This window comes from Rhea pennata, chromosome Z (genome assembly GCF_028389875.1).
Source record: "Rhea pennata isolate bPtePen1 chromosome Z, bPtePen1.pri, whole genome shotgun sequence".
Lineage (NCBI taxonomy): Eukaryota > Metazoa > Chordata > Aves > Rheiformes > Rheidae > Rhea > Rhea pennata.
In genome coordinates, this window is record NC_084702.1 from 60,779,253 (window position 1) to 60,797,657 (window position 18,405).

Here is an 18,405-nt window from a genome sequence, read left to right on the forward strand (position 1 = left end):
CTCATTTGTTTGACTTATTACTGGAATGATAAGAATTAATACAGTCATCACTAGTGAAAAACAGACATTATATATAACTATATATAACAAAGAAAAAAACTAGGTAATACTGAAGATAATTTTCTCATCCAGCTATAGATTCAGGACTTACCTTTGATCAAGGCTATTTTTCGTATTTCAGCAACAGGTCTCCTCTTACTTTTGTGAGGAAGTTTCTATAAGCAAGTTTTTCCTCTTACTTACCTGTGCCTTCAGGCAGTGTTTAATATAATTTCTGTTCAATCAATGGTTTAGTGAGGTTAAACTGTCCAAAGGAAGAGAAGTCTACAGGACAGTCTGGTATTACAAACAGAACAGCAGCAGCACAAGAGATACGACAAAATGAATGGTGATCTTGTGTTCAATGTATGCTATTAGTGGACTTTTTCTGAGTAGCTTTTTAATTCAAAAAATTGGACTAGAGATCAAAATAACCACAGTATGAATCTCAGAAGAATGCTTACTTGCTATGCAATCAGAGAAGGTTACTTTTGCTATAAAAGAATCTTGTATTATTTTAGCACAGCAAACACTTTAAAAATAAGACTATATTTTTATGAGAGTTCAAGAGGAAGAACAGAAAACTTTAGATCTTTTTGTAACTCAGCTTTTCACTGGTAATAGCAGTTTATTTTTACACTGTCTAGATTTTCTAGTTTAGTTTATGGTATTTTATTAAGAAACATGAACAGTCAGAGTAATTAATCTCAATGACTAGGAAAGTATCATGGAGCATAAGACAAAAGTTTTGTGGATATTTTTAAAACACCCTTCTCAAACTCACTGTGAAAGTTCATAATTGATCAACTTAATTTTTGCTTTCTTACTCTTTTTACTATTTTGGCTGTGATCTAAACATTAAATATCTTTTCTAAATACTAATAAATAAAGTAAGTATTTTCCTTATTTTGACAGTAAGGGAATAACTGACAAAGATCAGCATACCTTTGATTAGTATAACTAGAGTTAATGTTGACCAGATTTAAGGGCTCTCTACAGTGACCTTTGTTGTTTCCCTTCCTGCTTTACAATAGCTAACAGTCATATATGGCCATTAGCCTTTCTTCTCCTACCTTTGTCTTCTCCCAGCCTTTTCTAATCCCTCTCAACTGTGTATCTTCTCTGTGCTGCTCACGCACACACAGCATAATTGTTCTTTCCTTCCTCTCAATTCTTTATGTTCAGGCTATTAAAATTCTCACACTACACATTCCTTCAACTTTCATATCTGAAGCATCTTCCTCTATTGCTTCATGTCCTCCATCTGCTTTAACTTCCCTTTCTTTGCACTCCCAGACAGCTCTGCCATCCACCTTCTCATTATGTTCTGCAACGATTAAAGGTGCAGCCCTGGCCACCTGCCCAGAGCCAATAAAAGAACACTGCTTCTGAAACTCATCTTCCTGGCTTCATCTTGAGCCCAAATTCCACCATGCAATGATTATTTTTATTCCTTCTGTAGGCTTCCTATCCAGTCATATTTGAACAAAGTTTCCCATCATCACTACAAAGCTTTGCAACAGCACTCTGTTCCCTTTGCATATCCCCTCACTACTATCCTCAAGGACTACTTCTAGTACTGCCTGCCTGTAGGCACTGGACCATACAAAGATGTGCCAGTTTGCAGATGAGCCCTGCTACCAGAAAGATTTGCTTCTTCTATCCATATTGCGTCTCACGAACATGTACGTTTTTCCTCCTCTAATATTAGGCAGCTTGATTGTACTTGTATTACAAATTTTGTAGAACAGTGGTCATCCCATTAAAAAAAACTAACACATAACAGCTCTTGCTGTAAATGAACAAACAAAAAGATTGCATTTAAATTACTTATTCTTTCCCTCTAAACTGTATGTAGAGTTATAGCACTGGTCACATAAGAGGACGTTCTATCAGCTGACCTTAAACACAGGACTTTAAGAAACTAGCTGGGTCAACTCAAATCCTCAATTACCCACTTTTAGTCCAGCATAAACAGCCACCTCAGAAGCCTCAAATCACAGTTATCACCCTTTAACAGACATAAGTTCAGCACAAGAAACTGAAAGCCATTAAAACTACATTCTGCAGAAAGAGCAGAAAGATCAAGACCTTGGCTGATGCTACAAGACTGCTGCAAAAGTAATAGGAAAACAATACTGAAATACAGGATTTACATTTCTCCTGACTTCATATAGAAACAAAACCCCAAAGGACAATAAATGCATATTTAATGAATGAAAAAAACAGTAACACCCGCTTGCTTTTATACTTTGCCATTAAATAAAATTACACAATCAAATTGTCAAAAGATTAGCTTTAAAAGAACAAAACAACAAAAAGATGCAGTTGGTAAGTTGACTGCAAGATAGTTGCTTTGAGCAACGTGGCTATACAAAGACATACACACAGCTTTCCTAGCAGGAAAATACAACTATGAAGTAAATCAGACAACATATTAACAGAATTGCAGGCATCAATCTCACTGATTATGAATTCTTTTCTCTTTTCCAGAGCATCTTAAAGCAAAGTTTCAACAACAGAATCCTCTTTTGAAAATATCACACAATCAAAGTAATTCATGTTGAAGGGACTTCAGAAAGTGAATGCCACAAAAAAAGCTCAAAACCAAAGAATGAGAAAAAAGGATGACAGGTATCAAACTTACCGTGGACTTGATTGATTTCTGAATTCTGAGAAAGAATTTCATCTGCTAATTTTTGAGCAGTTGGCAAAACTTCTGTGTGGTGCACTGTGATCAAATACTGTACAAATTTTTGTAGTTGGTCTCTGTTCATTTGAAAGAGTGTCTCTGAAATGGGAAGATGCAGTTTAACCTGATCTGGCTTGCGGATCCGGTATAAAGAGAGTGCCACAACATGGGCACAGTAAAATATGTCCTTGTTTCCACAGCTACAGGTCACTGAGGTAATCTTGCAACGATCAAAGCTGATAGCTACATTGCAAACAGTTTCTGGCTCCGATTGCATTGCAGGCTCTGTCACTGTGCCACTCAAGTGGAAACCTGTGCAAAAAAACCAAGAATGCTTATATTATTTCGTAAAATATTATCATCTCATTGTCAATTATCTTTCATTAAAAGAGTAAAAGAAAAGTCTTTATGATAATATTTTAAAGATCTTGCTTTAATTATACTCACCTATAAAGAACCCTTTCTTTCTTAAGTACCCTTTTCACCTCCAATAAACTCTATCAGAGGTAAAAAGCCAGTTTACGAGCGTTTTTTGCCGTTCCATAACATGTGTAAGAGTCTTATAATAAGAATATTGTAAGACAGCTGTAGAAGTGGAGTTTCACCTGAAAAGACCAAAGTGAAACTCCCAATAGCTCAGCAAGTTCTTTGCAATTTTGCAAGTCTCACACCACAGAGAGGTATACACCTATGAGCAAATTTAAACATTCTTATAAGAAGCAGGAGGGGAGTAGTGCACTCTAGTGGCATGAACCCAGGTCTTAATCTCAATTTTGCCACTAATTCACTTGAATAAGTCACTTAACCTCTTTGCTTTCACCTCTCCAACGTAAACTGACGCTAAAGATCACCCTCACACAAGCAGCACAATAAGACAGCTATATTTATATAGTTCTATGGAAATGGAAACTGCTGCAGTTACCAACTTACAGGAAACCAGATCTATAGCACTGAATCAGACACACATGCACCTTTTTGGAAATCTGTGTTATGAGCTTGTTTTCCATTCAGCATGATAAAAGACAAGGCAGAAGAGCAGAGCTTTCTGCTCTTTATGGTAAGAAGGTATGGCAGATAGCAAAAGAGATGTTTGCTTCAGTGAAGACATCAAGACTCAAAAGAGCATTGAATCAAAGTCTCAGACACTATTCTCCGAAGATCAGACCTAAATCTACCTGTTTTCCCAACCTCAAGACACAACTTTTGCTCTCAGTATTTTATCTCAGAACACCAGAATTTGGGCTCTTTTTTTAGATTTTATGTAAGCATGGCATTGATTTTGGCTCAATCATTAAGTCAGAGGCATAAACACACAGCAAGAAAACCAAATTCCATATGCCACATCAGTAAACCATGCATATAAGATAGAAATAATTTGGAAAAGATCCTAACAAGTAAGAGGTTAAATGTTCACTATTTATAATGGAAATAACAAAAACATACTCTCATAAAGTCTGAAATTGATTTAGTATTCGTAAAACACAAGAAAAATGTTGTAGGAAGAGGCATTACATAAGAATTAGGTAGAAAAAAAAGAAATATATATGTATCTCTAGTCCAAAATGTTATACCTTCAATTGTTTCCAAAAAAAGCTCTTTGAGTTACCGGAAACAAAGAGGAAAATGTCTCATTTTTTCCATGTGTTTACACTGTACATTTCAGAGCAGGTTGTGTAGTCAGCATCACCGTTTGGATTACATTCAACTGCAGTACTCTGATACGCTCTTCTGAAGAAGGTCATATGCACACACTAACCTAGACTTTGCAAGAGGATGTTTACCAGTCAGAGTTGAAACTCAAGAGGCAGCAAGCTGTAAAGCACACAGAGAGGAAGGGGAGGGAGGAGGAACCAGCGTATTCGGTATTGTTGCTCTTGGCTCCTCTCACACTTGAGCAGAGAAGGGGAGCAGAACTGCCCTTCAGAGCCTGAACTCCTCCCTGTGGCCCCCGATTATATTTTTAAAATAGCCACAACATGCTCCTGTGAGCGCTCTCTCCAAAACAAACAAGCCAAGAAAAAAAAAAAGAGGCTTTGTTAAAACTTAGTCAGCTCTACTTATTTCAGGCTGCCTCCCAGTAAATGAAAGCTGGATTGGTGGCCTCAAAGTAATTTGCCTGAGAATATGTTGCATGTTATATTGTACAGGAGATTCTTTTTACTAACAGTTTCCTGTGAAGCATATATGGAACAATTTTTCCTCTACAAGCTGAGGAAAAGCTTAGCACTTGACCAGCAAGACTGAAATGACCAGACCCCACTTCCTTCCTCCTCACGGTAAACAGTTAAACTCTCATTAATTCTGACAGGAAAAGACACTATGAAAGATTCCCCATAAAATGGATTGAAAACATTGTGGCCAGCCAACTGCTCCAGTCCTGTTATCACTTTTAATTTGTCAGTATATAGTTCGAGCATTCAAAAGGTTGTAATCTAGAGAGATGAACATCTCCACAGATATTTGGAGTTAAAAGAAGAACTGCCTTTAAGTCCCACTCCAGACACCAGCACAGCTCCCTGCTCCCCTTCCCTCTGCACGGAGATTTTCTGAGAATTCATGTTACAAGCAGTAACATTTATAAACAGAGGTCCTGCTCTAAACACTGCCAGTGCTAATACAGTAAGGTTACCTAACCTACCCTTCTTGAGTTACAGGGGATTTAAACAAAAAGATCAACTGCCTCTGCAGCCTAAAAACTAGCAGCTCTTCATTAACTATGTTGCAATGATATACTATGCCTGGTAATTACGAAGCACTATCTTCCTCTTCTTTTTCTGTCTGTATATTTAAAGAAAAAATTTTTTGCTCATTAACTATGACCCTTAAAAAGGTTTCAACATGTCACAGAAAACACAGGAAATTTCACCTCAGAAGTCCTGGCAAGGCTGCTAGGATGTAACCTATCAGACATCCAATACTGCCTTTTACAGCAGTCTACAACAACGCAGAAGACTGTTCCCCTTGTGTAGACATATCCTTAAAAAAAATTCTTTTTTTATCCAACCATCCAATATCCCCCAAACTAAAAGCATCAGAAATTCATAGCAGAAAAAAAAGAAAAGAATATATAAACAAAAAATACTTGCTGTACATTTCTACAAAGAAACAGTAAATTCAGCAGTAACCTACAGCCTAACAAGGAGAGATGTTACACGCTCCTCGAAGGAGGCCAGAAGAACCACCCGCACTGCGACTCAAGGATGGGGACGTTTCACTAACAGATCCAAAGGAGCAGAAAGTCTCAGTTGCTAAAAGCTGTAAACCTTCCCGCCAAGTAGCTATTTTCCTTCAAAGTGAAAATTCATTTTCTACTCAAAGTTACAAACCTTCACTGAAAACACGCATCCCTTCCAAAGAAAATCCCCCAGAACTCCAGTGTTTCACCTTTAAAATAAATAGCTCATTCATTTTTATCTAAAGACAACAAGAGCGTTGCAAGCAGCAAAGTGGGTGTTCACTCCAGAAGCTATTTATGGAGCGAGCAAGCGTGTTTCACCTTTTCCCTTCAGCTGCTGCAGTTCTAAACGTTTTAATGTTTTCAAAACAGCACGTGACCAGTAATTCAAGCTCTACTGACATTTTCAATGTGCAAAGGGTTTGCATTCTGGAAAAACGTATTTAGAAAAACAGCTAGAGCATTAAGACAACATATCAAAATGAAGCTCTGTCTTTGACTCACCTCAGAGACAAATGCACTGCAAAAATTATTTAACAGCTGAAAAACAGTGGGGTGTTCAGCGGCTGTGCTTCTGGAAGGAGACTGTGCCAAAGTGTCATCAGGAGGAAAATGTTAAGTCACTGGATTTTACAAGGTAATTTTTGTCACAGCCTGCCTCATAGCATCCTATGCATTAGCTTGAAGTATTTGGGGACTGTAAAATAGTTTGATAAATGTACACTCATACCACTGCAATGTGCTACTTGCTAGTGCAACTACATATTCCTCAGACGTACTTCTGAGTTTTGTCACAGAAAATAAATACTTTAAAATAAAACAAAACAAAAAGAAATTTCAAATTGTAAGAATTTAAGAGGCTTTTCTTAAGAATAGATGATAGTACTTCTCCAACATAATTCATAAGAAAAAAATCCAAACACAGACTGTATATATTAAAAACAAAAACAAAACTTTGTCGGTGATTTAAAAACACCCATGCTCTAAGCTTTGTGCCTCCAACTGACAGCTTTGATGGAAAAACAACCATACATCACCACTGTGTATAGTTTATTATTTATGAAAAGTATAAAGATGTCAGAACCATCCTACAGAAATATCCTAAAGCTTAAAAAGTGACTTTGAATAACTTGCTGCCACGTGCCTCTTGAGAGCACGATGCATACCTCAGCCACTATGCATCTATTAGCTTAAAATTCAGAAGTATGTTAGCAACTGAAGCTGGAAAACAGAAGTGCTCCTTAATGAGTGACCCACTAACCTTTAGCTTTCTTCAGGAATTCTTTTTATTTCTGTTCAGATAAACTGGGCTGTTTTACGTTCACACAGTTTTGAAGAACCAATCAACAGATGAGATTTACTTACAGAAGACATTTCCTCCTTGATAGAAAAGTGAAATGCAAAAAGTCTGAGGAGCTTGGTCTGAGCACTGAAGAGTCTTCAGTGAACAAACCTCTACGGATAATCTCCTCCTACCCATGTTAATAATCAGTATCATGATCTTCATCTTTATCTGTCATTCAAATTAACTTACAGGCCTGCCAGCTAAAATTTGTTCAGACTACTATATTACTTGGCAAACATATAATCACTCTTTAAATTAAAACAAAAACAAAAACATCTTTGCTTCATCTTGCCCACCAAACAACAAGACATCCTTATGGAAAGTAGGTCCCAACTGTTCCCATTAGTTATTTTTTCATAACTTAGATCAGTGGTTGCATTTTTTTTCTCCAAGACAAGCAAAAGTCTAAACCATGTTTACCTCATTTAAATTTTGTTTTTTAAGAAGTGGTTTTCCTTTAAGACACCAAAGTAGTATCCTGAATTCAATTCTGTCTGAACCTTGGAACACTCTAAAACCAGATCAGTAATACACCTTGAAATTATTTTTAAGTCAAAACTTTCCATTCCACCATTCAGCCTGGAGCTAATGTTAACAGCCTATTTATAAACCAGGAAAAACAGTGATTTAAAATGGAACATGCTCACCTGTAGTACCTTAAACATGCTGGCACAAAAGGTAGAAAGTAGAAAAAAGAATAATTAACATGGGTGGCACATACGATACTTACTGTATGCAGTGAATGCACAGAGTATAGCATAGCTTATGTTTTGAGAGCATTGCCACCTAGAACATATTTTGCATCAGCCCTGCTCCCAGACATTGACAGAGGACCCGTCACACACACAGTCCATGACTCTCAAAGACAATAGTCAGGATTTGACATTTCGGACTGCTGCATGCAAGTGACAGAGCGGAAGGGGCAAAAGGAGCGACAACTCCATGCACATCCTCCCGCGTCGGGCGCATGTCCGAGAACAGGCATGCGGCAACAGTGCTGGCACTAGTGACTCCAGCGCTGAGACCTGCTTGCCCCAGCATCATGAATTCAACAGCCATATTTAAAGACAAAATTCCTCCAGGACTTTCTTCTGCAGTCCAAACTTTCAAGTCTAAGAACTGAACTAATTATGTCTGACAAAGGCCTTCACTCACCCCTGAAGCAGAGCTACATGATACCTCTGTATCATATCTCTGCTGCTCAAAAGCGACCATTTAACTGTGTGGTCCAAGCAGGGGTCATGCATGACTATGGACGGGATACATCTACCCACCCCTCTCTTCCCTAGAGAGAAGGAAAGGCTATTCAAAGAGCAAATATTGGAGCCAAGTGCCTTCCCCCGCCCCACAGCCTTATGAGATCTGGCCTGTTTTAGCGCAGATGCAGGCTGCAGCAGCTCCTGCTGCCTGGAGGTAGGGGCGTAGAAAAAAATGAAACATGCTCCCCATGAGCACTGCCTCGAGGACCTTTCAAAGTTTTGCTCTTATCCTTCTGGCTACCTACTCCGTACGACCAAAGAATATACTACAGAATGATGTTCCTATCAGCACTGCTCTCGTCCTCAGATCACATCTCTGCAAAAAACTGAAGAGAGTCTGCACTCCAAACATTTAACATGGATATAATCAAGCCCACTGTAAGTGGCTGCAAGCATCAGTTTAGATGGCAAGGTGAAAGCAGCAAAGTCTTGGTGTAAGTATGAGATACCTTAAAAAAGAAAAAATTAGCTTCTGGACAGCAGTAACTGTGCTCTACCTCTAGCACAGTGATGCTCAAATTGTGATCTAGGACACTGTGACAAATGATGCTTTCGGCCCACAGAGCACAAGCAGTGCAGAAGCAGTAAAGTCTCTTCAATTAGAAGTTTAATACAGTGCAGGATGTTCTCTAGAAGCATGAATGCTGACAGATTTCTTTTAGATGAAGAAGGGCAGCAATCAGTGGCTGCAGGCCATCAGATCAGGTTTGTAATCCAAGCCTTTCTTCAAAAAGGGTATCACATTAAAACAAAAATTGCTTCTCTCCACTAAGAGTTTAACATCTTCTCTCAGTACAAGAGCAAAAGAAAACAAAACCTAAACCCTCAGTGTGACCCTAGGAACCCTGAAGCTTATGGGCAGAAAAGTACAGTTTGCTGCTAGATATGAGCAGACAGATTTGTCAATATATCCTACAATTTTTCTAATAATATCCCCCTCCAAGAACATGTGACAGCTATTAAAAATTAAGGATGCCCAAGAAATCACAAGCTTCACAGAATGTGTGCAAATTAACATTTTAGGATTTATGATGCATGGAATACAGTAAGCCTCGAACTTTGGGGGCAGACGTAATCTAGGAGGCTATCTGCGCTGAGGGAAACTGGCTGGAACCGTATTACAATAGCCTGCTGCAACAAAAGTGCGGAGTGAGTCATCAAAATTATCACTAGCACCAAAGAGAAATTGGAAGTAAATTCAGAAGGAAGAAAAAAGATAATTAGTACTCGAAAAAGTTGCTAGCAGTGGAGTTACTCCAAAATAATTGAGCTTTTAACTAACCAGGCCAGCTAGTTATACCAGCTAAAATACACTTAAATGTTTACAGGCAAGTTGTAATGGAATATAAATATAAGCAGGCAACAGGCTCAAGTTTAAATTCAATTACAACAAAAGCTGGAAACAAAAGGTTAAGATTGACTACTAATCTTCAGTTAAGTTTCGATAAACCAACCTTCATTAGTTTCACTATAAACTTATGCAGTTTAGGGGAAACAAAGCAAACGAGGATAAAGCTGGTGAACTTAGTGAGCCCTGTTATTTTGCAAAGGAAACAAATTGAGACAGTAGGATGTGCAGAGTCTGCAAGGATCTCCACCCTGGGAACATGCTTAGGGAGCCCAAGAATAAGGATTGAATACTACCAGTCTTCAGAGGATCAGTGTGAAGATATTTGCTGCTAGCTTTTGAGGAGGAATTTGCTATACTACAGTGGGCAGAAGCTGACAACCCTCCTGTAGGAAGCAGAAATTCATCCCGTAAGTCCAGGGTATTTCCCAAGGTGATGCCATTTTAGCTTTTACTGCCATTTAGTTTTCACATCACGACAATTTGCAAAGAAAAATTATGTTTGGTTGCTACAGCACAAGTATAAATTTTGTAAATGGGAAACTGGTTGCAAATGAGAAGCAACAAAGCCAAGCAAACTCAGATTAAACCTCTTGCTTTCAATAAAACAGCCTTAAAACAATAGAAAAAGAAATAGCCTGCTCCTACATTCATGAGAGTAAATATTTAGAGACTATCAGTTGTTTTAAGTAACTTAGAAGATGTGTTGCCTGTCAAACAGATATAATATGGCCATTTTTTAGAGTTACCATTTAGATTCCTATTGCTAAGAGGAGAAATTTCCTGTACTACATCCCTACACTTTAAGGCTTACCCTCAACTAAGAATCATCTCTCCCTCTCTCCACCAAAAGGAAATAAAAGAAATTAACTCTTTTGAGATTGAAGAAAACCTCCAGCAAGATCTGCTTGTTTTAAAGCGAATGGAAGGAGGGGAAGAGTCCAGCTCTAACTGAACTTGCTTTGAAAACTCCTTCCACCAGTTCAACCTCACCTCTGCTCTTTTCACCTTGGGTTAGCTCAAAGTATGCACTTTTCACATGCTTTCCCACTATTTTTTTTTTAAATCACTCCCCATATCAGCATTTATTTTATTTATGTTGGCTGCTACTGCCTTTCATTTGCTTATGTCATGCAGGCCGTACCAACACTACTTTTTGTCATAATTTAGGGTTCATCTTTGATATAATTTGTATGGTGCTTCTGTAAGGCCTCAGCACTCCTTGACTTTTACAAAGTAAGAATGACTAACAGCAGTAAGCCTTATAAAGGTTACCATCACTTAGTGGCTATTTCTCAAAAGCTCCAAATCTAAACTGAAGAACAACTTTCTATGTGGCTTTTCAAAGACAAACTGAAGTATGTGTGCTACAGAACAGCATATATTTCATCAGAAAAGATGGATTTTGAAAGCAAGATGAAGGAGGAAAACGCTTTAAAAATTACATCCTGTTTGACTCGTAACAACTACTTAATCAGGAAAAGCTGCCTTCTCATCCTCCTGATAAAGACTCCCACTGTATTTAATGGGAAGTGAATCAAACCCCAAAAAGGAAGAACACAGTAATCACTGATACAAACCTGAGAAGAGATTTAAAAAGATTAGAAAATGACTACTTCCTGAAAAAAGTGTGCCTGGACTTCCATAAGGTACTTAGCGTTTGGGAAAATCCAGCACAGGATGTTTGAAGCACAGACATCCTGCAGGTATTTAGGTCATTCCAACAACATAAAACATTTAACTGATAGAGTAATGTAAGACTGCACTCAAATAGTTCTAGTTTAAGCAATGCAAAAGTGTAAACCAATAATTTTGAAACTGCTATACTGACCTTTCATCAGGAAATGTTATATTTGGCCTAAAAGAGGAAATTGCCACTCCCATTTCCACTGCTAGTAGTGGAATAAATCATTTTCTTTTGTTTAAAAAGGAGAAAAAAATCAATGGTGCATTTATAACAAATGAGAACTAGCGAACTCCCCAAAAGTCAAGGAGACCCTAAAACTTTTCTTTATTGCTACAGTTTCACTCTAACTTGTATGGATACATTCAAAAAATTTAACTCCTAGCATTTTTTTAAATCTTCTATTACTTTAATAACAGAAGTGTTTGTATATACTATATTACTGCAACAGGATTAATTCCTGTTTATTCATAATCAAAATGGATGAAAAAGGAGGAAAAGAGGTTTTTAAGTGAAAAAAACATGATCATCTTGTAGGACTCAGGAGAGGCTCAGTCTGGGCTGCAAATTGCATAGCATAGATGTTTTCCGTAACTTCCTCTGGTCACCATAGCATTACAAGGGATTCCAGCAAAAATAATGAAGTACGACGTAGTATTTCCTGACAAAGCAGCACAGAAAAGGCCACCAAAACCATGATGTTGAAAGAGTTCCAGGATAAAAGCCTATAAGAACACCAGCACCACACGAGTCACCCTTGTGTGGCTGAAGCCAGCTTTAAGGGGAAACATCATTCTTTTTCTAGCTATGCACTGCCAAACACATTGGACCCCAAATCCAGATTGGAATCTTGGGGCACTACTGTAATAAAAGTAAAAATAAAAGTAAAATAATAATAATAAGGCACGTGCAAAGGTCACCTGTATCATAAATCAGAATATCTTTGATAACATTGGCACATAGCCTAAACCTACACAATAGCAACAAGTGGACACATTGTATGAAACAGGTTCTCCTCACTCACAGCTTTTCCACACTGTTGCTAGGCTAGAAATAACTCACTTCACAGTATTCAAATTACTTTTCCATGAAATCAAATTAGAATACAGAAGTCCTGCCTGGCTACTGCACTCCGTCACCAACCTGGCTGGTATGACTTGCCATATTACCACCCTCCATATAGACATACACCACCTCTTTTCAGACAGAGCATGCGGATGTGCGAACAGGCTTCACGTGAGAATTTTTTTCCAAAGGCGACGAAAATTCTGAGCATCACTTGCTTACATACTCTTTTGTATTTATAAAATATAAATACCTGTTAGTTCAATTAAGAATTATGTATGCTTACCAAGCCCTAATTTCTTGGTTTCTCTGATTTCTGGGTGCCCTAAGCACAGGAAACACTTGCATTAGGGAAGGGGTGGGGAGTCTAATTTCTGTTCTGCTACTGACTAAATCAAATCCTTCCACCACACCAGCACATTCAGAGCACAAGACTACTCCTCAAACAGTGCAGGTAAGATTAACGTGCCGTTTTCTTGTGGAGGTAATTTAGGAGCCCACCTCTTCCTCTAAAGTCACATACAAGTTCCCCTTGAATGAGAAAAGCATACATTCTCAGTTGCCAGAGCCAAGAAATTCTTAGGAACACTTCCTTCTACCATGCAGCATCCAAACGTTTAACAAACTATAGTTATTCTCACAATTAATCCGATTCTAGATAGTATTTTAGTATTCTAACTTGCTGTCCAAGCCTCTATTAACAGATGTAGTGTTGAAAAATAAAATGCATTATGGATGGGCTATATTAAGTAGTGCTTCCTGCAGAAAAATAAAACTTCCTAGACAACAAAGAACATGGAGCAAGACAGCGAGTAAGTCTGAGAAGACAGGGGAAAATAGGAAAGAGCAGAACTGCACTATCAAGGAAGCAAAAGTTCCAGGGTAAATTAGAGAAAGAAAACAATTCAAAGAAAGAAGAAAAGTTATACAAGTAAATATGGTCTAATTTTTCCTTTATATTTATTTCAGTTATTCTAGTTAATGGAATTTAGCATGCTGTGGTTACACCTCCAGACCATGCTCTACAGTGCATCAGTTACTAGACTGAGGACCCCAACAGGAAACACCTCTATGTACATCTTTCACTGAAATGCCAACACACACGTTACAACTATCCTTTGACAAGAATATGGAAACAGTTGCAAAAACACTATCATTTATTTCACTTTTACAATCCACTGCAGGGAGACACCTAAACAAGGAGGCAGTAAACAAAAACCTCGAGGGTGGTAGGTCTCTCCAGCTGGCAGCAAGCCAGCCAAAGTCTCCTTTTATGCAGTGATGAAATGATTCATCTTCATATTGGAAAGATTTCTCTTTCCATTCTAGACACCTGCATTCCCCTGTCATTTATTTTTGGGGTTTTGGCTTTTGATAATCTATTTTACAACTATTAGCATTTGTGGTAAGTCGTTACACATTGTACTTGTGGGAACGTGGTTAATACTTCATTTTATTAGCTTTGGTTGCCTACGAAAACAGTCAAGGGTTAGGCCTGATGAACATGAAACTCAACCCACAAGACTAAGCACATTGCTTACTAATTTTGTGGGTCCACATGTTTATTTTACTTATCTCAAACTACACATACATCTTGTACTGGTGCTAAATCTGTATCAAAATTATATAGGTCTCAGATCTAGAGCTCTATCTTCTGCTAGAGGAAAAGGTCCTCTTTTTATATTCTTTTTACTTTCATCATAACCTACATTAAAAAGAATCGAAGGGAAAACAGAACAGTTACAAGTTGTTAAATGAAAAACGCCTACGCAGATGTTTATATGAACTTTGAAACACATGCAGGTAAAGACAGAAGGGATGCCCCTCTTTTGCAGAAAGTCAAATGGAAGGCATTCCTCTAACACCACCACTGCTGATATTTTTACTGTTACTACTATTGGTTATAACTTTTCTGAGTCAGATTAAATTGTTTGAAACTCTGTAAAGTACTGGAATTATCATACTAGAATTACACTATGCCATGTCACTTGCTTAACGTTTTCTCATAGTGCACTTGCAAGATTAACAAAAGATTACTTATTAGTTTTTAGCATTGTTCAAGACACTCAAATTGAGAGATTTGCTAGTACTTTAAGCAGTTCTTTATATTAAAATGAGAAAAGCAGAAACAGAACAGATTTCAATTCTGTATCGAGCCTCTATTATGAGGCTAAAGATCAGTGAACTGAAAACTGTGTATTTAACTTTTAACACTGCCAGCATCCTAGCTCTCATCGAAACAAATGGAAGTACTTCAAAGTAAGTCAGCTCCTGAAACAAAAAACTATCGTTTGATTTACTTTATATTTTAAATGGTTCAAAGGAAATTTGAAATATCTAGACAAGGCACGTTCAGTCTTGTCCCCTACAACAACGTCCCTGCTAATATTCTTCACGTCTCCCCTGCTACCTCACTTGGGCAGAACAATTCAAAGGAAGGAGCCTGGTACTCTACCAGAGTTGCCCACTTTCTAAATCAAAATAACTTCCCCCAAAGTCAACTTCTACCTTCAGTCAGCTGCGAAGGAAAAGAACCGATTAACTAGCATCATGCTTCCAGAAGGTCGATTACTCTATGATTAGGTTATTTTTATCTATTGAGAGAGGGTTTAAATAGACCATTCACTACAGCAAGGTAGATTAGACTATGTAGCAAGGATTACTACTCCCTATATCTGGTTTTTCCTGTTTACTTAGCCAAACAGGAGACTTCCTCCTCTGATAAGGAGTGAGACAGATATCAGAAACTGCAAGCATTATCAGCCATTTCCTTAAAAATCTGCCTTTCCTCTCTCCAGCCTAAGTCTCTGGATCAGAGTTGTGACAGATGCCCACATAATGTCTACCACCCTTTTTTTACTCTCCAAGCAAGTCTTAGAAGCTCAGATTCATTGACCCAGCTTACTCCTAACCAACAAAGATGATGTTTTAAGGTAAAATGGGGTCACTTTCCTACATGAATATTTGAACATTAGATCAGCTGTTTTCAAAATACTTTAAAAACACAGAATATACAAGTAATAAATCTGGAGCACCCAAAGCTTGTTGATCGCAGCTTACTCAGCAAGAAGCTTGCAAGAGAATGCCCATGAGAGGCCTGAGTGTCAGACCCAGCTGCTAGCTGCTGGCTGCTAGCTGGGTCCTCCAATCTGTGACATATGTTAATCGGATCAACAAGCATCATGACACACTGAAAGAAGGATGAGGGAAAACATTGCTCACCTTTTCAGTATCAGTTCTTGTGGATGTTCTTGTTTTTATTTCAATCTTTTGGTTGAAATGTAAAATATATAAATATATAAAATACATAAAATAATATATAAAATATATAAAATATAATGCAAGACATCCATCAACTCAGAACAGGCACAGAAACCTATCGCCTTCAACTCACTAATGTGCACTTCACATGCCTGCTTGTCCATTTGCAATAATAATTCCTCAGTTTGAATACAAAGTAACAGATGAGCATCCCTCTTTATGAATTTACCCCCAAGAGCTCTGAAATGTTGCTCCATTAAAAGCACATCTCAGCACATCCTGCTGGGTTTGGTTGCTGGAATGCTCTACCCCTCCCCAATCCCCTTCAGTCTCTCATGGACTATAGAACCAAAATTAGCTATTCATTACATGTGAAGGAGTCTCACATAGAGCAGCACCCTGCTGTGAAAGACTGCTACTTTACATGGCAATTTCAGAACTACAGCATCTGCTACCTTACTAATATGTATATTTAATGCTGCTCTATAATGTGCAGAATTATATGCTGTTCATTGACTGTTTGTTCAGATATTATGTACTCTTAAGTAGCATTATTCCCTTTGAAAAACACTGTACTTTTTATTAGGCCTTCTCCCTAGCATTCTTTGTAATAGATTCCCAAATGCCTGGCTTGTGGTCTCTTCCAGACCAAAAAAGCTGTGACTCCAGGTGAGGTAACCAAATGTGACAATCTTCTGGCCAGCAACTACTAATGTAATTCCATTTATATTCTGGGTCTCACTCCCCAGTGTATTGTTTTGATATGAAGGGAAGCTTTGATATGAAGGGAAGTGAAAAGGGAATAATATCTCAACAACTGGTGGCAAACCTGCTCCAAGTTACTCTTGCCACTGAAAATATCAATACTTATAGCAATCTTTGCAACAGATTTTTCCTTATTAAACTCAAAATAGTACTATTAAGTTCTATTATATACATTTATTAATCATTTTGTTCATAATAGCAAATAACTTCAGGAAAAGGAAAAGGAAGTTTTAAACTAAAGCATCAAGGTTTTTGGAGTCTAATCATAGAATCAGTAAAGTTGGAAGAGACCTCTGGAGATCATCTAGTCCAACCCCCCTGCTCAAGCAGGGTCACCTAGAGCATGGTAGACAGGGTTGCATCCAGGCGGGCCTTGAAGATCTCCAGAGACGGAGACTCCACAACCTCTCTGGACAACCTGGTCCAGTGCTCCATCACTCTCACAGGGAAGAAACTCCCCCTCATATTCAGATGGAACTGCCTGTGCTTCAATTTCTGCCCATTGCCTCTTCTCCTGTCACACGGGACAACTGAAAAGAGTTTGTCCCCATCCCCTCGACGCCCTCCCTTCATATACTTGAAGGTTCAATAATATTGAACCACTGCACATAAGATGTTCTGTATCTTTCAGGGAAGACCTCAATATGCCCCTATACAAAATATCCTCTTTTTAAAGCAGTGTCACCCCATCCCTGGAATGATACTGGAAGGCCAAGTTCTTTTATTTCAGGGAAATCAAATTATTAATGTTTAATCCATGTGACAAAGTGATTGGTAATTTGGTCTAGAATGCAGTGAGCACAACTATGTATGATTCCTAGCTCAGATCTGGACCTTAATCACGTGCTTCCAAAGCAGCCCAAGTAAGCTTAATGAAACTACTCTGCATTACTAAAGTGATGCCCTCTGGGAAGCAGTGATTTAAAATTGCTTTGGAGCAAGTGATAATCTGCTCTGTTGGAGGGTCAATGTAATGCAAGGCAGAGGAGATTCCAAGTATATTTTGCTAAAGCAAGCTTTATCTAAGCTAGACATTCCAGTGTGTGCATGCAGATGTCTGCTCCCCAATTAGTGTTCAGATTATTTTGATGTTAAGACTTGGGAACTATGACAACATGGAAAGCTATTTTAAGATACTACAAATAAAATTAACTGATGCATTCTTGTTGTTCCAAACAGCAAACAAATCTAAACATGACAAAGCAGAGACAGAGAGACCACTTGTTGGACAGAGATTCAATCCAGTCTCCTCTTATCTGGTATTAGCATGTGATAGTCAAACAGTCCATTGTTTCGATATAAAAGGATGCCCAAGGCTATCCTATCTCTCAAAAAAAAAAAAAAAAAAAAAGTGTAGTAGACAAGCCTCATTCCTGAGGACCAAGAGATTCCAGTGGATTGGGACTTTCTGCTATCCAGAACACACGCACAGGCTGCTCAAATGTGTGATCCAAAGGCTGTACTGGGAACATGGTAAAGCAGAAGCTGCACTGCATAGCCTGACAACTTGGAGAAAGCAATAGGCTGAAATTAGTTAGTGCTGCACAACAGACAGCAGCTTGAGTATGGACTGCAGACACCGAGAAGTTTGTACCATGGAGAACTCACAAAAGGAAACACTAACCACCACCCCCCCACGCACACACACCCACACACAATTTGCATGCAGTGAGAACAGGAAAATTATCAGTCTTTTCTACCTTGGATCTGATAAGGCATTCTATTAAGCAACAATAAGAGTATCTTAATCTTCTTTCGTGCTGTTACTGGAC

At 38.2% G+C, this 18,405-nt stretch overlaps 1 protein-coding gene across 1 annotated transcript in view; it reads right to left on the reverse strand.

Moving 5' to 3' along the window:
- The window catches only part of ZSWIM6 (zinc finger SWIM-type containing 6), a 110,288-nt gene that overhangs the window by 46,677 nt on the left and 45,206 nt on the right, over positions 1-18,405 (reverse strand). Inside the window, exon 2 of the mRNA XM_062600037.1 lies at positions 2,687-3,043. Coding sequence (XP_062456021.1) covers positions 2,687-3,043 — 357 coding nt within the window. The remainder of the gene's footprint in view (positions 1-2,686; positions 3,044-18,405) is intronic.